The 21501-nt window shown below is 38.0% G+C and overlaps 1 protein-coding gene across 13 annotated transcripts in view; it reads left to right on the forward strand.

Annotated features, from left to right (window-relative positions):
- The window catches only part of greb1l (GREB1 like retinoic acid receptor coactivator), a 54783-nt gene that overhangs the window by 13348 nt on the left and 19934 nt on the right, over positions 1–21501 (forward strand). For 4 of the 13 annotated variants that reach the window (XM_081598861.1, XM_081598864.1, XM_081598867.1 and 1 more), the window contains exons 2-8: positions 13840–13951; positions 17559–17706; positions 19412–19603; positions 19727–19903; positions 20060–20236; positions 20732–20878; positions 21233–21355. In XM_081598861.1, the coding sequence (XP_081454987.1) occupies positions 17562–17706; positions 19412–19603; positions 19727–19903; positions 20060–20236; positions 20732–20878; positions 21233–21355 (961 nt within the window). In that variant the 5' untranslated portion in view covers positions 13840–13951; positions 17559–17561. Of the gene's footprint in view, positions 1–9589; positions 9812–13839; positions 13952–17558; positions 17707–19411; positions 19604–19726; positions 19904–20059; positions 20237–20731; positions 20879–21232; positions 21356–21501 lie in introns of those variants that run through there. The other 9 variants (XM_081598873.1, XM_081598871.1, XM_081598872.1 and 6 more) reach the window with 6 other exon arrangements.

Here is a 21501-nt window from a genome sequence, read left to right on the forward strand (position 1 = left end):
CCTTTTTCCATCAGCAAGATTTGTGTGTGGGGGTCAAGTCTCAAACAAAGGGTGACTCTGCTTTCTTTGTTCCATAAGGACAAAAAGGCCGGTTGCTGCTGTAAGGAGGGCTGATGGGATTTAAGTGTGAGCTCCGTCACCGCGGGCAACCCTGTGCTTATTAATCTGGAGGGTGGTGAGAGACAGAGGGGGAGACAACGGGGGAAGGGGTGCTGCTGATGAAGCAGTGCCGCCTGGGGGTCAGGAAGAGGGGGCACGATGGACACAGCTGATCGCCCCGTAAGGAAGTTTGGAGGGAAAGAGGAGGAGGCTCCGTCGTCGGGACATTAAGAAGTCTCTTTGTCACGCTGTCACTCAAATGGATTCAAGGTGCCTGAGACCTTTTTCAGAGAGGAAAAGAGAGGAACAACTCCATTGTGTAAAGTGGATCTCTCTCTGGACGCCCTGATGAAGACAACAAAGCTCTTTCTTATGTCCTCTCCAGGAGCGCTCAGTGCTCCTGTGTGGCAAACATTAGGTTAATGTGTCAGGAAGGGAAACATTTAAAACTATGTGGAGCCAGTTGAGACAATCATATAAAATTTGACCTGATAGGTATTAATTAATATATAATATATATACTATTCAAAAAAATAAAGGGAACACTTAAACAACACAATATAACTCCCAAGTAAATCAAACTTCTGTGAAATCAAACTGTCCACTTAGGAAGCAACACTGATTGACCCGACGAGGGTCCCCGTTGTCAATCAGTGTTGCTTCCTAAGTGGACAGTTTGATTTCACAGAAGTTTGATTTACTTGGAGTTATATTGTGTTGTTTAAGAGTTCCCTTTATTTTTTTGAGCAGTGTATATATATATATCATGGTTCAGATCTTCTTTTCTTCCTTCCTGTATTTTTTATGACTGTAGGTTATTTGTTATTTCCTTCATTGTGTGCTACATCCTAACCCTACACCCTTTTGTCGTTCATAATGTCTGTCCTTCTTTTGCTATCTCTGTCCTTGCTTTCTTGATCTCTAACTGCTACATCGCACTCTTGTATCCTTCATTCTTACCTTTCTAGACTTATTTCCTCCTCCCCCCGTGTCCTTCTTGTGTCCTTGACTCCCTTCCTGTTCATTCCCTGTCCTCCATCCGTGCGTCTTTGTGTCCTTCTGTCTTAGTTTCCTCTCTCCTTGTTTTCTGCCGCCTTTCCTTTTTAGCATCTGTACTTTCGTTCACAACTTGAGTCTTTCTTATTTTCTTCAATCCTTCCTTCCTTCTAGTTTCTTGTTTATTGCAGGTTAAATATTTAAAACCCATCTGCTGTGGAAATGTTTGCCATAAATTCTTAGTAAACCTGGGCAATATATATTTATTGGTGGACTAGGAACTCTGGAAAATGAAATCTGAAAAAGTATGGGGTTGTCTGGCGTAAGAAGTTACTTTTATAATTAGTCAGACACGGTATATATTTATTCGGCTTTGACATTAGTACTGGCCCTAAATCTGTGATCTCTGGGGTTATTTTATTTTATGAGCTTCCTCACAAAAAAATGGTGAAGCGCATAAACATATCTTTTTTTGATAAAATGCCATAACTAATTGCAGTCCTGATCATGTCTAAGTTATTTATTACGAATTTCTTAATTCTTAACTGTTTAAGAAATGACCTTTAGCATTAAAATGTCAGTTTTAGCCGTGAAAGAATCCTTTAAAAGAAAAGTTCTGTTTGTTGTCTTTCTCATTTGGGAAGACTTTAATGTTTTCTAGGGTTTTTTTTCTGACCCTGGAAGTATTAAAAGGCAGCAATAGTGTTTATTCTATCTTTTCATGTTTTGTGGAAAGCGGTTTTCAAGCATTGAAAATTGTTGGTAAAATAATAATTTTGAAAGGGTTTCAACACATGGGAATAAAATAAAATTTTAAAACAAAACTCAAACTGCAACAATAGTTTGATCAAAAATATTTTTGTCAGTGGCACAAATCAATGCCAAAGCGACGCACATTTTTCTATCTAGTTTAAAAGCCATATGAATAACTGAAAGAAGAAAAACAGAAAAAAACATACACATGTGTACAATTTAGTTAAAGTTAAAAGTCAGACTAAATTAAAATTCAGAAAGTACTTAAAGATGTCAGGGACACATGGACCTGAAAGATTATGACTCACTAAATATTGCTTTAAATTTTTAGCGGGCAATTGTGATGCTCCATACATTGATATTGCTTTGACTGCTGTGATTTCATGTATTGTTCAGATTTCTGATTAACCCAGCACGTCCTCTGTTATGCTCTTATAAGGACTATAGAACATGTTAAAGGTGGCAAACAAGTTGTTGTTTTCTAACAACTGCTTTAAACTTTTATCCAGCTTTATTTTAGGAACTGGGCATAGAGTAAGTGTACAATTTTAGACACAATTTAGGGCATATGCTGAAACCAACTGCACATAACAAATTGCTGTCTTTGAGTATTTTTCAGCAACTATATCACAAGGAAAACATAAAAAATAGATTTCAGATTGTACCAAATATGCATTTCCTCTGTTGGTTAACAAATCACTTCAATGCATCATAATTGTTTTATGTTTTAGCAAAACTCCATGTACTTAATGAATATATACACCTTTATTCTAATACCAATCATAATGATTGAATGATTTGTTACCTAGTTAATTTAAATACACTTTAGAGTACTAAAACTACATTAAGAAGAGAATGAATGCAGCAAGATGTGGTTAAAAATGTAAATAATTTTGTTCCACAAAAAAACAACATCTAAACATTGATCCTTAATCATGGTTGGAGGGTTGTCACTTTTACTTAAGAGAACGAGTGAAATTTTTAATTTTCTTTGCAATGATCGCCTCTAAAATCTCCCATTAGTATTGCGTTAATCACACGTCCTGTGATGTGGACAGAGAGATGACTGCAGCCCAGGCCAGCTTCTGGAACTGGGAATCTGACCCCCTTTTACTCAGTTTGTCATCTGATAAGAGCAAATGTTGTGATAGTGTTGGCCCTTTCAGCGTGATCCATGGCTCTCCTTTTACCTCCCATAACAAACAGGGCTGTCTAAACAAGCATTTATTGCCGGAACATGGCCTGGTCAACCCTCATCAAAGATCTGCTTCAGGATGAGCCATTAAGTGTGGACCAGATGTTGGAAGAAGCATCTGTGATGATGGTGGAGGAGGACTAAGGTATAATTCAGAAAAGGATTAAGAAGGGATGGAGGATTTATATGTCTTTTAATACTTAATGTATTGTGACACAAAACAGAAAATGATTTGCCAGAGCAAGAACACAACGCTTCGATGCCTTAACATTAACATTAAAAGCGCTTATTCTTCTCTCTTTGACCTTTCCTATCCTTCAGCATTGACCGGTATTTGACCACCTCCAATGACAGCTTTACTGTATGATGTAGAATTCATTGTGGTCCACTTCAATCATTCCCTGAATAAGTCCATAAATGTATTAGGGTACTGTTTCTCTCCCCTGTTGTTGCAAATTTGGTGAACTGGCGTTCAACCCGGCGCTGCTGTAAAATGCAGATTGGGTTCACTGGCAGGCCTTTTGTTGCACAGTCATGAATAGCATTGTAAACTGTCACTTGTCCTTCACTTTCATTCCTTTTTTTTCTTCTTCGATTAGGGTTAAGATACATGGAACCAAATTTCCCAGTTGAATGTTGAATTATAACTGGCATTTTTCATAGGTTTTATGCATTTTAATGTTGAATGTTTTTAGAGTTTCATGTGAACTTTCTGCTGCAAATTTCTAAATTCAACACACATTTATATAGCTAGAAATATATTTTAAAAAGAAAAACGCTAAATGTGTAGTAGAACGTGCACAGGTCTCAAAGAAGAATTTTTTTCTTCTTCTAAGTAGTTTCTTAAATCATTGTGCTTCTTCTTTGAGTCCATGGTGGTAATTAAAGATTATGGCGATGGGAAGGGACCTTTCAACCTGAAAGACATGGAGGTCATCGCCAAAGATTTATTGTCAAAAATACCAGTGGAAACATTCAACAAGCCGGTCAGCAGTTATAAGAAAGGTTTAAATTATTGCAATGCCTGTAAAGATTTTTGCATTGATTATTGAGCACATGGTGATAAAAAAATTCTGACAAATTAAAATAAGTTTTTTACAACACTTACTATACTTATTATTATTTTTTTTTCACTGTCTTTTGAGAAATGTTTATCTCGTTTCCTATCAGAAACAAACATCTAGATGAAATAGGTTCCGCATGGGTTAGTGCAAACAGAGCAAAACAATGTCATTTAAAAGGTGTGAAACAAATTGCACACTTTTAAGAAATGCATGTCTGAATTGAAAGAAGACAGATAAACCCAAGCTAGAATAATCAAATTCGAATTTTATATACTGGAGTAACTAAAGTAACAAAACGAACAGAAGAACAGATGCTGGCTCAAAAGGCAGCCAGATGTTCAGGATGCTGTGCAGCAGATAGCTGAATAAACACATTTTACTGTTTGTTTTACGAGTTGGGTATTTATCGTGTAATATAAATAAGACAGAGAAACTTCGTTTAGATGAACAGAGCAAAGCGTAAACACTTTCAACTCAGTCTCCAAATAAGATGCTGAAATCTTTAAATTGTGGAAACTTTTTTAATCAATCCTTTACAGATTCCATATTGAGTCATTAATCAATGAATTGACCAGTAGTTACACTTACAGTTGCACGCCTGATAATATCCTTCGACCCACATTCTAAAGGTCCTTTATGTAAGACTTTCCTCCGAAGAAAAAAAATCAGCTGCACAAAGCAGTTCTGAATTGGCGTCTTTTAACTAAGCTTGTTTTCCATTTGTGCTGCATCACTTCTCTGTTTGATAGGCATTTACCATGAAATGATGCTGGCCTTTGTCTGCAGCTGAGATTTAGTTTAAGGTTAAATACCTTGCCCTTAAACTCATCCTCTAGGCCGCAGTGTGTGGCAAGGTCACCACTCCAATCAACCCGGTGGTAACATAAAGCCTTCTTGTCCCCTAATGAATTAGCTCCTATATGTTCCACAGCAAGTTACTAGACCATTCTCCAAGGCGTCGCCAATTCCTCTGTCCTTTCATACACATGCACACACACACGCACACAGACACACACACGCACGCACACACATACACACACACAGTCCTCCTTTCCCCTAATTTTAAAATGAGCTTTATAACTGGACAGTAAACCTCCAGTGGCTTAATGATGATGACTTCTTCATCTGCCCAAATGCTCCTTTTGTCCACCCCAGCTCAGGCCCAAAGGCCCTACCCCCGTTCCCTCTGGTCACATCAGGCTTTAAACCTTGTTTCACCCCACTTTATAGTTCCACAGATAATCCCCCCCCCCCAGAACTCACAGGCACAGACGTGCACGTGCAAGCACATGCCCACAAAGACACACACACACACACACATACACACACACACACACGCACACACACATACACCCTGAAGCCATTATTTTCACTGAGCCCTGCCCTGCACTGTCTCTCTTTTTCTCTGTGTTGCTGCCGACTTCAGCAATGGCATTCAGCTGGAATGTTTGCCTTTGTTTGTTTGGCTCACTGGAAAGCCATCAATGACCTTACTCATCTGCTATCCTCACTAGCAGCAATTTGCACTTCAGGGCCCAGCAGGTAGTCCTGAGGAGCAAAGAGGAGGAGGAGGTTTTCGAAAAAAAAAAATTTCTGGGCTTTTATAAGGAAATTAGAGCTACCACACGGATAGTAAACGGAAGCGAGAGTCCTCACACCTACAGCGTTACATGGCCCACTGTTCTCTGGTAGAAAAGCGAATTCTGCCACGGGAATTTTCACAGGATGGCTGTATTATGTTGTTTGTTTATTAGTTTTGTTATGTTTTTTTTGTCTGTTGGTGTTGCGAGATGACTCCAGGTCATTTCCCATCTTCACCAATTTCTGCTCGGCTTCTGCACCCACTTGTTGCCATTTGTTCCCGTCTTTTATCTGTTTGATATCTCTAAACAACTAATTTTGTACCCATGTCATAAAACCATGGTGTTGAAGTTTATGTTTCGTCAAGTATTTCCAAGAATTATGATGCTGTATTGATCAAATTTCACAAGTAACTTTGTCATGTTGTACATTATTATCAGAAAACTTTGTATCCAGTCTGTTGTTATTTATTGTAGTTCTGATCCCTGTTTACAACTGTTGAATTTTGTGAAACATCAGAGATTATCACCCAATATCAACCTAAGGTACTTCTTTGTGAAATCCTTTGATAGTTTGTTTATAGGAGACATGTATCAAATTTTCTTGTTGTAAAGTATGAGTAGAAAAAAAGTCCAAACTTTATGTTGTCAACAGAAGCACAAATTGGTACAAGGTTAGTACAGACATTTCCCACAGACGACAATGTCATAAAGTAGCATATGAAGCAATCAAAATCACAAAAGGATAAAATTAGAGTCAGACAAAAATAATACAATATCTTGACTTGTCATACCTATGCCAGAAAACATAGACTAATTATGGTTAAAGTCTGCTCACTAGTCTTTTTACTTGTGAACCCCATGGTGTTTATGGTCTTAACTGTTGTCACTGGTTAATCATTAGCCGCTCAAAGTATTCTCACCATGCTTTCAAATAATTCTTATTTTTTATTTATCCATTTATCTATCCAAATAAGCATACAAATTCTGCTAAGTAAACTATTTAAAAGCGGGGATGTCCTTTTCAGCGTCCATGTGTCGTCTGCCAGTTTTATTAGCCGACTTTGTTAGCATGTTTGGCAAGAACAACTTCCTTTCTTACTTCTACACAAGTTGAATTTTAATCGTGAACGCAAGAAGGTGTCAACTTTATGGCACACAGCTTCATGTCCAGGGCACTTAATTAGTCTCTTACAACTACTTCACCAGTGAAAATCTCCAGCTGACAGCAATTATATTGCAATTTGACCAACAATTTCTACTTTGGAGCATCTCATACTACAAGATCTTTTTACATCCATACAAAATGTTTCTTTTCTAGCCACATCTACCCCAAGAATTCCTGCTGGAAGCACTCGTTTCCAGACTCCCCTTTTTTAAAATCTAAAAGCCCTAACCCTACTTTTCTTTCCCAGAGTCTACTTTTGGTGACTCCACTTGTCTTTCCTCTGGTGGCACTGGCAGAGGCACTTCCCCTTTGTCCTCTTTGGTGCTCAGTTCTGTGGATGAGGGATGAGCTTAGGGGTGGGAAAGTTTTCAATCTACACTCTTTTGTTTCTTTTCGCACAGAGTCTTTGTGGGCAGAGAAAATGCCGGGCTTACTCATTATCTCCATTTTCAATAGGATGCTTAAGACAGGCCACGTTAAAGTCAGGGGCTTGCAGATAAATGACGCTGACAGCTCTTTTCCCCTGGTTGAACTTGCTGCTATAAGAATAATAGGTGTAAAGATTTCATCTTTATAGTTACAGATAAACAAATCCCCAAATAAACTACTGGAGATGTCACAGAAGTTTAAATGTGTGGTCTAAATCGGCAACAGACATAGAAAATTCACATTTCAACCAAATCCCGGGGTTGAAAAAAGTCTGGTAGATTTGAGAAAACGAGTGCATGAAAGCTCTGAAAGACTAATGAAGGCCCTGATTGGCTGATGTTGTTGTTTACAGCAGCCCTCACACTCAGAGTGCCACTATATAACCATTGGAACGAAGGTGAGAAGAGTTGCGCACAACTTGGTTAAAACAACTGTTGACCGTGTCTGTGGTAATGAACTGGAACGTCCCTCGCAGAGTGTAGAAAATCCTCAACTCAAAGTGAAGAATTTAAAAAATGTCTTCAAAGTTGTTTCACAATTAAAGTTTGTACAGTCAAGACTGTTTCATCTAGATACAAAAAATGGTTCAATTCCTTATTAAAACAATTTTCTCATGCAAGATAAGAATAAAAAAATCTGTAAATTTAAGCCAAGTCTTTTGATGTAAAAGCATTTCTGTGACCTGGAATTCCTTCCATGCAGTCGATGTGAGTTTGCTCAGATCTGATGTTTACCCGACAAATTCTTGCTGACATTTTCTGACCCTAATGAGTTTTCAGAAAGACTATCTTCTCATACAGGTTAGCCTATTACAACATAATATTGTAGGGGGGAAGTTTATACGGCTTGGTTTGCAATAAGTATAGCAAGATCTAAAAAAGTTATGATATCATACCATTCCTACAGATTGAAGTCTTTTTCAGAATTCAGATTCAGATTTTCAGATTTGCTGTTTATCTTTAAAGAGTAGATAGTAACATAAGTGTCCCTACCCCACTTATTGTACCATCAGTTAGACGACTGATAAAGGGTTCCTACATATTGCCTTAGTTTACAAAAGAGCCAAATCGACCTGTTACTATATAAATATATAATATATATTGTATAAATATTTCAGGACACAATTGCAAACACAGTTTTAGTTTTGAAACAGTATTCAGGAAGTGACATGTCTGTTAAGCAGCAGCCTTTTATTTATGTTTTAAATAAAAGAAATTTGCTACATGGCATACATTACTGAAATTATTATAACATTTTGTGAATATTTATTTTAAGTCTTTGCTTTAGTAAATGTATCAACATAAATATATCATCTAAATCTTACAGATAATATTACTATACTTATAAACTCAATTATCTATTACTTTACTTTAAATCAAGGCAATTAGATCATGTTATAAACTATTGTTTTAAAAAAATAGACTACAATTTTTACTCAAAATTGTCATACAGACTGAATCTCAGACTGAGAAATGTCTTTTTGAGTTGCATTAAATTTGATCTAAATTTCTGATGCCATACAGGAAGATGTGTTTGGGTAAATCTCCGGTTCCAGAGATCAGTTCCCTCCCCAGTTTGCAGCATCATAATAAGGTGCTATCAACGATCACAAATGATGTATAATCCCCAACATCTGCCAGCAGCTGTTGATTTGCGGCACATTTCTGTTTATTTATTTTGACTGGATGAGCCCCTGGTATTTATAGCAGGAGTAAGAAAACCTGGTGTGTGGGGTCAATCCTGGGTAAGGCTGTGGAGACAAAATGCTCAAACTGACCCAACATTCCTGTCCCTACTTTGCTGGAGATGGATCCCCCCCTCATGGTCCCGTTGCTAAATTGGCCCCCAATAAAATGTTGGGTGTGGCAGCTAGAGCTGAGCTTGAGCGTGAGAAAAGATTTAAGGAACTACCACCAACCCCCGACTTCCAGCATAACCCCTTACCCCTGACTTCTTGAAAATGAAAACTTCCAGGATGCTCATGGAGGATGTCTTGATGCACCGGGGGTCACGCGTGGCAGAGCTGTGTTGCAGCAGGCAGATGTGAGACTATGTCTTTGTTCCCCCCACACACAAACACACACACGCACCAATCTTAGCTCTTTAGGCCCCCAATAGCATCTGTCACTGCGGGGGGCCAGCAGGGCCAAGATGAATGAGCCCCCAGTGGATTCCCTCCTGCTTGGCAAATGGCACAGGACAGAGGAGTGCACAGGGGACTAGGGGGAGGGGTCTGTGTCGATTCGTGTTTGTTTGCATGTGAGTGAGATAGAGAGGCAGAGAGAGAAGGAGGGCTTCTGCTCCACTGAGGGATTCCCAATCCTTTCTGTGTGGAATCATGACGAAGCTCTCTGCGGGGAAGGACTGAACTCCCATACGATTGCTGCTTGGATAAACTCTTCCCAACAAAAAAAAAAGGATTTACTGTATTATGGGCTTCATTTGAAGAGCTGCCTGCAAATTTGTGGATTTTCTGCACTGGATTTGGATTTTAAGGGGTCCTCAAGTAACTGAGGAGTCATGGAAGGTACAGGAGAGGCTATTTAACTTGGATGTGTGCCACATGTGGCCCTCATACAGCATTAATGATATGGGCTTTTAGCACCTCATTTAGACAACATGGAGTGATGTTAGTCTTTTTTTTCTCCTCATTGCTTAACCCCATCCCCCTTTTCTCTCATGTCTGATGAATAGTGTCTTTTTTAATGTTAAAAGGGTGCTAAGGTCTTTCCCGCATAAGAGCTATTGCTATTTATTTTAATGTTAAGTCACAGCAATGTGGTTTGAATGGATTAGATAATTTTTCTAATCCATTTCAATGGCGTTTTATGTATTGAAATGACATTTTATGTATTTTTATTCCACAATGAAGGTAAACAGGTCTAAAACAGTTTTAATCAAACCCTTTTCACTTCTCTGACTATTTAGTTAACAAACATGGAACAATAGCTTGGTGTCAAGTTTAACTTTATGCAACCTTTCTGCATTTTCTTTGGCTTATCTGGATATAAAATGTAAAACACCATTTACAGTTTCCTTCAATTTGACTTTCGTGAAAAGCCTCGGCTCAATTTGAATGTAAGGTAGGGAGGTAAGATTAATCCCGGCTCTATTGTAAACATTGTGATGTAATTAAGCTCTTTAGAAGGAAACAAAAGACCGACTGAAGAGAAAGAGAAAACAGAGTCGGAAGTCAGCTGCCCAAACATAGATAGTTTTTTTTATTATTATTTGATTTCATTTCCATTAAAAAAAGTTAAAAGATTATGGTAATTCTTGCACAATTTTAAAATCATTTTACATAAAATAAATTGCTAAATATTTGCGTTTGAGAGATTTTCTTTTTTAGCATTAAGCCTAAAACTTTTAAAACCTTCTGCAGATGCAAGTAAATGAATCACTTTTGGGAATGTTTTGTTCTTTTTGACAACCAATGTAAATCAGCGTGACAGATAGCATAGATGTTGCTGGAGTCTTGTAAATTTAAGAAATAATTATTTCTTTGTTGTTGTTATTGTCACCTTTGGGATTTTAATAAAAAATTTCTGCTTCTAAACATTAAACCTAACAGATTGGAAATAGGAGGTGTGGCTGAATGCAACACGTTGATTATTGTCATTAAACTGTATCCTTTTTGGATTTTTACTCATTTCCTCTTTTGTGAACCAGCACATCAACATTTCCCTCCAGCCTCATTACTCGAAAAACAGGACACTTAAAAACACCTTGGAGTTATGCTGCCGGCTGGATTTATGGTTCTTTCGTGTCCAGATCTGTCTGCGTCCGTTATTCTGACGTCAAGCCTGCGCAACCAGATAAGCATCTAAATATTTCTCGACTCTGAGTACTTAGCTCAGTGTGAGAGTTTTGATAGAGGTTCATTAGTGGGAGCACTCAGCAGTGGAAAGAGCATTTTACATTACAAGCTAATGTATTTTGTCCACAGATCTTTGTTTTTGAGTCAGATGTCTGAAAGCTAAAGCAGCGCACGCTTCCTCCTGACACAATGACGTTTTCAACTCTTTACCCTGTCAAGCTGGCTAATCATTCACAAAACGAGCTGCGGTGTGGTCAGTTAATGCAAGTTGAGCCAGCTTGTGTACACTTGCTGTTTGAAGGACTTGGACCCCAAGACCCAGCTGCCCTCTATCAGAACTGCGCCCTGGTCAGAGGTGACAGAGGTGGCTAGATTGGGACAGTCAGTGTTTTTGGAGAGAACTTTGCTTCTGTTGTATCAGGGTCTATCAGAGCCTGAGCGGCTAGACAATACCTCGTCTAAGGGTCAAAGTAGTTATTGAATCCATCCAGAAAGCAGTGACTGTGCGTCAAGAGTGCTGCAACAAACTAAAACACCCGAGTGTGTTTAATGAAAATAGACCCCAAGGCTGTGGTGGTATCATGTAACGCATTTTTGGAGCCTTGTAGTAGGGCATACATGTGTCATGGTTCGGGCTGCTCTTAATGTTTGAGTGGCCATAAGTGCTTCCATTCATTTTAATCAGTGAACATGCTCTTTGGACTGCTGGGACCTGCAGTATCAAACTACAGAGAGCACAACTTACTGTGACTTTCCACATTACAGAAATACTCTTTATGCATATTAACTAAAAGCTAATTAGGTAGGATTTTTGTTACACATTTTTTAATTAAGTAGAGCTAAGAAGAGTATGAGTTTCTTCAAATTTACAGCAGCATTTTCTTGTGCATATAAAGTATTTATCCAATTTAAGTTTGGTGGCTCCAAGCTTTTTAAGTCCAAGCTCCAAGCTTTTTGGAAGACCTGAGGCAGATGCTAACTGTAGCATTGTGACAATATTCTCCTGGCATCTATAAATCTGTCAATCTGTGGTCATGTATTTTGAACTTACAGCATCACATAATACAAAGCATGCTTTTTCTTTGGTGTGACAAATGATAGACAGAATAGTTGTTCACAACTAGCTTATTTAAAATTAAATCTATTCTATTATGTTGATGCAAAACATGTTTCTTCAATTCAGCAAAGTTAGAGGTGACTGCTGCGTTCTTTTGTATTTTATGTACTGATAAAGGCACTATCTTGTTGATAATGTCTCTTTGAATAAATGCGTAATGATACATTAATATCTCAAAATAATTCACTATATTAATTTAGAATCATGAATGGGTGTAATTTATGATGAATAACCTTAGGTAAAGATGCACTGGTTTCACAGATTAAGTAAAGATTCTAAGTCTTTACTTAATCTGTGAAATCAGATTAAGTTGGACTGATGAGGAACACTGACCATATACTTTGCAATTTTGTTGAAATAGGCATGTTTGTTTGTGTTTTTTCAACCAACTTGTTTAGCAACATGTAGAGGAAAGTTAGCTCTGCATAATTTTAAGCACCATACAGTTGGAAAACTGTTCTCAACCTGACTCATCATTTGGGAACCATTTCAGTTTTGCTACGTCTGATGCAAAACTACCCATACCACATGTTTCAGTCCATATATTGCAGTTTTCATCCTTGTCTAATTGCAAGGGGATCTTAATGTCGAAAACATACCAAACATATAATATAGGTTCATTATGAAATAATCTCAGTTAATTGATTATTTCCTGTTCAAGTTTGATCAGTTACAATATTTTAGAATTTGAATAAGAGTTAATTTAGGATTGATAGGAATTTGTAAACAGATTCAAACTCTAGCAACCTTAATGTCTAACAACTTCTTGTAGTTTAGCCAACTTTGTCAACACAACACGTAGGGGTGAACATTATTAGAAAATCTGTTGATATAGATTTTATTCATAAATGTTGTGATGGTGGAATTAATTATGAATTATGGAATTAATTGGGATTAATTATGTGTGGGTTTTTTTTCTCTCATTCTCAGCAGTGCTTGCATCTCTTTGTGTCGTTTAGCATTTTGGGCAACGTTGTGTGTGTTTGTGTAAGCACCTTCTGCTGGGGGACTCTGTCCAACTAGCTAAATATTATATTATCACGTAAAATCCAAGTTCGTAACACTTGCACTACATTAGCCAAACACCCCTTTACGAGATAAATATTGTACACACGGATGTTACAGGGACGATGTATTTGCCATATATTGTGCATCTTCAACAAGTACTTAATTTTATGCTAAATATTGAGAATCAGGGAAACAGGAAAACCCATTAAAGGCATAGACTTTCATATCCAGCATGAAAGGATTACTAGATAATCATAGTTATAATTAATTATAGCTATGATTATCCAGTAATCATAACTGTTTATACACTTAATTTGCCATATGAATTAAGTGTATTCACCATATGAAGTCACATGCTGACAGCTACTGGATAGGGCTTCACTAGACGGACTTCAGTTTTGTTGGGAAATATTATGGTATTTCAATATCGCAGGATCTCAATCCACAAGAACTGATCCTGCCACTAACTTTTAAAGAAAGGTGTACATTATTATTTTTCTTTTTATTTGAAATGCCATTACTAACAAGCCCAGTGCATATTTTGTCTTTGAGAAAACAAAACCTCGACATTTTTGTGACCTAAACAGAAATTTCTCTGTTCTTTCTCTTGTAGGTGTTTCACTAAGAAATGACACATCTTTGCTGAAGGTTTTTGCTGACTATTAGAGATTCAGCATGTAGCCGAGGTAAACAAGTCCCTTCACACTTGGGAACAGTTGGACATTGTAAGTTTCATTTATTTAAATGATGTTTATGCTGAAATATCAGAATTTGGTGTGTGTGTGTCTGTGTGTGTGTGTATAAATTCTAGGCATGAGCCTACTATGGGATTCTAATAATTATTTTAATACAGAACAAAGAGTAACTTAGTTTCATGTTATATCTAGACCACAGGCGAATGCTGTTTTTTTATTTTTTTTTAAACGGGTTGTCATTTTGAAAAACTCGAGTCTACACAAGACTGTTTCCAGGAATATTTTCAAGCACGTCGAAGCACAAAAAATTGTCCAAAACACTGGTTTTACTCCCGCAGATCAGTAACTGGCAGCAAGAATAAAGTATGAGCTATGAACCTAAAGCCTCCACATGAGGTTACTGGTGAACACAATGAGAATACAAGAATGGCAAACCACAAAGTTTGTTTGAAGTCTTTTGTGTAAAGTGATGATGAAATCAAGCTAATTCTCGGTGTCACGTTGGATTATTGAACTAGTGAACTACAAGGCAATCTGCCATTGTAGTTATATATGACACCTTTGGGTTTATATTTTGGGTTAGTCGGCTTATATTTCACAAAAGATGTGTTTTTGCTATTTACATGGCCATAGGAGGCCATTTTCACTCTGGAAACTATTAAAAAAAAAAAGAACAACATTTTGGTTTCCTAAAACTTTGTTTCTGTGTGGACGTGGTGTGCAAACAGTTAAAAACTTTACCATTTTAGAAAGAAAATGTTCCTTTCTGGACACAGCCTGGCACAGGCTTCAAGTCAACTTGTAGTGTGCTGACTGTAGCTTCAAAACTTGGGGCCTGGGGTCTTCTTCCTTGCTGAGGGGCCTCCTAACCCACATCTGTTAAGGACCCACTCGTACTATCACTGTGAATGACAAAACTCTCTTACGAACTTCAGGAGTCTATTTAAAAAAAAAAACATTTTGCTTTTGCTCCAGTGTCGATACATTAATTTCATAACAAAATACAGTACATTCATTTCTGGAACACAGAATTCATCTACTTCCTAAACAGCATGATTGCTGGTAGTGCTTTGTGATATGTAACTGTAACTATATGTCACGTCGTTTTCCATTCTGTTTGAGAAATCTTGAGCGAAGGCCAGAAGCCACAAGAAACACATGAAGAAAGATGTAAAGTAGTTGTGGTACGCAGCACAGACCTGATGTGTTCTCATGTTTTCTCCACTGTGGCCTCTTGAATGAAGATCTCACTCACTCAGTGTGACTGTATTAAAATGCCCTCTGGAAATCTTTGCAACTTTTTGCAGTCACCTCCCTCAATCAGGTAGATAGACGAAGATAGTATGGTGCGCTCTATAGTCCGGAAAATACGGTAAATACATATTATATCACGGTACAGTGTATCAAGTTTTAAAAAGTTATGCTAACCAAATGTCCAAACATTTTTTTTTTAAATAGCATTATTGCGTCTTACAGTGTTGCATTTAGAAGCCAGAAAATGTCCCAGTGTGTGGAGCAAAGGTTTTAAAATTTGTTATTATCTTGGTTTACGTGGAAATGTACTCTAAATCTAGTATCCATTTATTGTAAAATACTTAATCCCATTCAGAACATATTTCTGATATAAAAATGCAAGTACAATCTTCTCATTATGAACCAATTTGTCTTTTTTTCCCCAGCATACAAATAACTCCCTTCAGATCATAGGGCCTGTTTGCTTTGACACCAAGCAGCTGATACAGCAGAGCCAAAGTTGCTATTGCAACTCATAGGATTCACAAGAGCAGTGTGCAAAACTTGTAGGGAATAAAATCGTCATTCAGGCTACTCAAATGCATTCAGAAGTTTGAATACATGTAAAAAAAACAACTAATAATCACTTTTTAATAACATGTAACTAACATGTTGTTAACTGCATCGGGTTCTCCTGATCGGCATATTTCTCAGACTTACCATATGTAAGATCAGGTTGATTTTCTGCTTACAGTTCATGGTGTTCTTATCTCCTAAGGTGGATCTGAGGGATGTTGTAGGTGGGTTGACTTCAACCCTCCTATTCTGTCTTTGACCTAGATTTTAGGTCAAAAAATGAAAAAATAATGTGAAAGTGGCTTTTGCGTCATGATATAAGTAATTATGTGGTTTGCAATCGGAGTAAGAGTTCCTTTTTCTGTTTTTATTTTGTCAATAAACCATTAAGTCAGATTTTGATCAAAGGGTTTTGTAGGGTAAGAATCCCATGCTAAGTCAAAAGGCTTTAGTGTCAAGAGAACTAATAACTTGACATGTTTAAATTTAGCTTGGTTTTCATTTGTAAATAAATCACTTTATCTTCTGAAGAAAAGTTGTACATTAATATATTTTACATCATTTAAAGTTTGAAGGAAGTAACATACAAAAAAAACAAAACTAAACACTTAATTTACCCAACTGATTTTTAAACAAAATAATTTGGTCTAATTTCGGTCAAAAGCTAAACTATGACATTCAAAATCTGCGAGGAATCTCTGTCAGACTTTAATGAGAAGATTAAAAAATAAATAAAGATAATAATTTTTTTTTCTGATACCCTTGAAGTATCTAAGCTGGACCTCCTCTTTTTGGCTCTTGTGGTGTTTACCACAACACTGGTCTGCACCAGTCGAATGTAGTCCAAGGACAAACATGAAAGAGACATTTCAGGTCAAACGTGTGTGTCAGGAAAGCAGCCAACCCCCACTTTTTATTTTAGTCTTCTGCTTTTTATCTCTCACAGTTTGGCTGTGTAGGTTAGGAACAGCTCTGATGTGTTTTGACAAACTAAAAATATGAGGGCTGGAAAAAAAAACTCCACCAGATCAAAGCTATTATTCAGTTTTAGTTGCATGTGTTATGCTTTCTCTCTCTTCTGTCTCCTCCTTTTGCTCTTTTTTTTTTTTTTGAGACCACATGCTCTACCCTCTGTCCAGCTGCCACCTGGCACCAGAGAGCCAGCCAATCACAGCCCCACACTGGCCCGACCTCGGCAGATGTCCCGCAGTGGACACTGGGGGCGGCGGGGCAGGTGGGGGCACTGAAGGCACAGTGACACGAGCAGACAGCAGGCTGAGAAAGACCAGAAATAATTGTGGAAAAACCCACTGGCTTCAACCATTTTGTTTTGATGGGCAGAATCTAACTGAACTTTGGTAAACCAAGCGCTATTTATAGTATACAACTGAAAAAAATAAGGGCAAATTGTACATTCTTATGAAACAAATAAAAGTATGAAGATATTCCGTTTTAAATATGTAAAAAGTGAAATGGTTTCCGTTGTATAAAAATGCTAGGTCAAGTTATTTTAATATTTTGCAGTACCATAAAGCAAAACAAACATTAAATACATCTACAGCTTCATGTGTGAAGTGTAATTACCGCTAATTATATCACATTTTTGGTTAAATATCTGATTGCCTTTACTTTTGCTTGTAAACAAAGTTTCAAATCAACTCATAGTGGGCTATTTCTCAGCAGAAAAAGATCAAGTAAGGGGTCTGTGGTTGCTTTGCCATCTATGAAGCTTTCTCTTATTATGTAAGATGCTAAATTCATTAGCTGAGATAAACAATGTTGCACATTGCTCACCTTGCTGCCCCCCTTTTTTTCTGTACGGTCACAGATAATGGGAAATTCGTACGCGGGGCAGTTGAAGTCTGCTCGTTTCGAGGAGGCTCTCCACAACTCCATCGAAGCGTCGCTGCGCTCCAGCAGCGGAGATCCGCAGCCCATCTTTACACAACTCTACTTGGAGCCGGAGGCATATCCAGGTAGAGGCCTTTGTAGACAAAGAAAAACATAACTTTAACAATATTAATTTAATAAAGATTTTTCACATTTAGATTGTAAATGGAGAAGAGTTTTGTTTTTGGTGTCTTTTTGTCATTAAATTAAAACACACTGACAATATTATTGCCCTAAAAGGTAAATAAAGGTATTTTTTGTCATTTCGGCCATGTTTCAAGAACAAACTTTAGAGTATGTTTTAAGTAAGTGATAAAACAACACAAAGTCGTGCATCATTGGAATGTCTATTGAAAACAATGCATGATGTTCAAATGTAGTGTAATGTAAAGTCTCACCTACTTTTTTGTTCGGTGCTGCTGCCGTCAGTAATTTGTTGCAGATACGGTTGCAAGACTTCTGCGGCGTCTTCACCAGCTATTCTAAATTCATTCTAAATTCAAGACTGACATGTTTGCAGCAAAACAGCTGAAGTTCAGTCACAGTGGCTGGAGAGTCTCTGTGAATATCTTCATATCTTTCTACACATTTGTATGGGACTTAGGTCTGAACTTTGACTAAGGATGTTGTTCTGATGGAAGGAGACACTCCAACCCAAATCTAAACGGGTATTTTTCATGGATTGCCCTGCATTTAAACTGATCCATCTTCACATCCAGAGAAAACCTGCCACTACTGCTTTGGAGCTGTTCATGATAATGCGCAGCCCAGTTCTTTATTTCCCACTTGGGGAAATTTGGGGAAATTTAGGACACAGCAGCAATCACAATATTCAAGCAATCACAATATTCAAGGCATAATTCACATATCCATCCATCCATTTTCTTTATACCCTTGTCCCTCAGTGGGGTCGGGAGGGTTGCTGGTGCCTATCTCCAGCTAATGTTCCAGGCAAGAGGCAGGGTTCACCCTGGACAGGTCGCCAGTCTGTCACAGGGCAACACAGATACACACAGGACAAACAACCATGCACACACACACACACACACTCACACTCACACCTAGGGACAATTTAGGCAGACCAATTAACCTGACAATCATGTTTTTGGACTGTGGGAGGAAACCGGAGTACCTGGAGAAAACCCATGCAGAAAGACCGGGGCCGGGAATCGAACCCAGAACCTTCTTGCTGCAAGGCAACAGCTCTACCAACTGCGCCACTGCAGCCCCTAATTCACATATGTCAATATAAATACCACACTCAACAAAAAAAAAAAAAAACCACTAGATGTTTTAAAATATGCCATGCTTTGTCAAAATCGCATAAGAGATTTGGTAGCGCCTGGAACAAAAAAATATTAGTACCAACTGCACCTTAGAAATGGCAACCTGTATCTTCTTAGGCATTTGCTGGGTTCCGATTTAACGTGCAAAAATGTCTACAAAAACCCTTTTCTTTCCGCTGTTCCACCAGATTTGTGGTCGGACTAGATTTCACTTTGAGGTGTTAGAGTAGGAGGAGATGCACTAGATGCACTCCACAGTTGTAAATAATGTTGAAAATATTATACTCTTTTTTTTTTCTTCCACTTTAAGATTATGCACTCCTTTGTGTTGGTTTATCACAGTCACTAAAAACAATGCATGGTACTTTGTACTTTGTGACTGTAATTGTTCAAGGGCTATCAATAATAAGGATTTTTCTACATTTATTTATGAAAGGAGTTAGAAAATGGTTTGACTTGATGTGAAAACTGCTCTGGTGACAATAATCACATGGGATGTTTCCAGCAGATGTAAAGTCAAAAGCTGACATGCCACTCCAGGGTGAGGAGGGTCAGGATCCTCTGAACAGTCACTCTTCCAATGATCTGGAGGAGCTGGAGGATGATGATGACTCCGACAGCAGCAGCCCTCCACTTCCCTACCTGCAAACTCCTGCGCCTGATGGCTGCTGCACACTCGATGGTATCATCTCAGCAGGTTTAATTTAAGAAAAAATAACTTTTCCGAAACATTCTCTTAAGAAAATTCATAATGCAGGATAGTTGTACAGGTACCACTTCAGATTTGAAGCTCATCTGAAAGAGCATTGTCGTTCTTCAGGGTTTTGTCAGGCTGGAAAGGACCTCCGTCTTGTCACCATAGCAGCAGAGCCCATTGAAGTCCCAGCAGGCTTCGAGCTGGTCGGTGCCAAGTCTCCCAGCATCCCCGAGCACATTTTGGTGTGTGCCGTGGACCGCCGCTTTTTGCCCGACGAGAATGGGAAAAATGCACTTTTAGGTCAGTCTGCCCTCATGATCTCAGACAGATTATCATTTTTAGTACTCTTGGTGAAATGAGTACTCAGCGCTGGCCAAACAACCGCACTAACCAAACTCAGGTAATAGGTTTAGAAAATAATGTAGTAATTCCTACATTGTTTACTTTTCCATCCAGGTTTTTCAGGAAACTGTGTAGGCTGTGGTGAAAAGGGTTTCAGATACTTCACAGAGTTTTCTAATCACATCAACCTGAAGCTATCCACCCAACCCAAGAAGCAGAAGCACTTAAAATACTACCTGGTGAAGAATTCACAGGGTGCTCTGTGCAAAGGACCCCTTATCTGCTGGAAAGGTAACCACCTCCTTGTTGATTGCAGGATTTGTGCATCTGTATATCATAGCATATAAATGTTTAGACATGTTGTTTGAGCTCAGTAGGTTAAACATATTTTTTGAAAAATCTGAAGTAAAATTAAATTGAACTGGTCTACTTAAGAATATTTATTTTAAATAGCAAAAAAAAAAAATTAAATGCAGTCATTATTTTTTTTGTTTGTTTGGATGAACCTGTGTCTGTAAAACATTTTGTGTGCTGGTGGCTGCAGCTGAGATTGGGCCTCATGCAAAATCATGCACTTCTTAGTATGTTAAATTAATAAAAGAATAACAAAATTCCTTTATGTTAATTTTTTAGGCACTTCATGCACAGGTGAATCATTTTTGCACATGCAAAAACCATTTCTTTAATTTCTAGAAATTAAATAAAGAGCTTCAGGTGATGCTGTGTGTTGTTTTTATTGCTCAAAAACAAAACAGTTAGTCACTAATAATGTGCAACAATGTACAGTTTGTCCTCTGCTTGCGTTCCTAGACAGTAAAACCCGCCAGTTTTCCAGCAGCGTCTTGACCTCCAAACCGAGTTCATCCTCGTCTCTGAGCAGCAAAGAAAACGGTGGCACCAGTGGACACAGCTCGTCCCCCTTCTCCCTCTCAGGTGAGGCTGTGTGTTTGCAGCATTAAACTCTTTTGCTAAGAGAAATCTGGCTTAGACTCACAAATGGTGCATTTGAGTTTCACTGAAACCTGGCATTTGAACACTGTGTTAAATGTGTTGAGCAGCTTCCGTCCAGGACTTTGTAAGATTTTGGTCTGGTCTCACCAGTGGGACTCGTAATTTTTTTTTTTTTAATTTCAACGACGTCAACTGGATTAATAAGAAGAATGGAGGAATGTTACAGCTTTCTAAATGTTTTATAGACAGTCAGATTATGAACAAAAAACCTCACACTTCAACTTTACACAGGGGTTCTGAATAGTTTCTTCAAACTGTTTCTTGTTTTCGCTCTAGATTCCCCGCCCACTCGGATGGCACAAGCTTCTTCTGTGTTTTTTGGCAGTCAGGATCTCGGAAGGGACTGTAGTTTCCTCAAACCTCTGGCCTCCACTCCCGGAAACAAAACGTTGCCAATAGGTAAAGACCATTTCATTAGTTCGAATAACTTTTTCCCACATTATTAACAGTTCACCTTGTATTTTGATATACATTTGCATCTTAAGAACATAATTAAACCCAAACTTTATTTGAACATTTGAAAGGATTTGAGCTACTGCATCGAC

The sequence above is a fragment of the Poecilia reticulata genome, chromosome 17, assembly GCF_904066995.2.
Source record: "Poecilia reticulata chromosome 17, P_reticulata-male-v2, whole genome shotgun sequence".
NCBI lineage: Eukaryota > Metazoa > Chordata > Actinopteri > Cyprinodontiformes > Poeciliidae > Poecilia > Poecilia reticulata.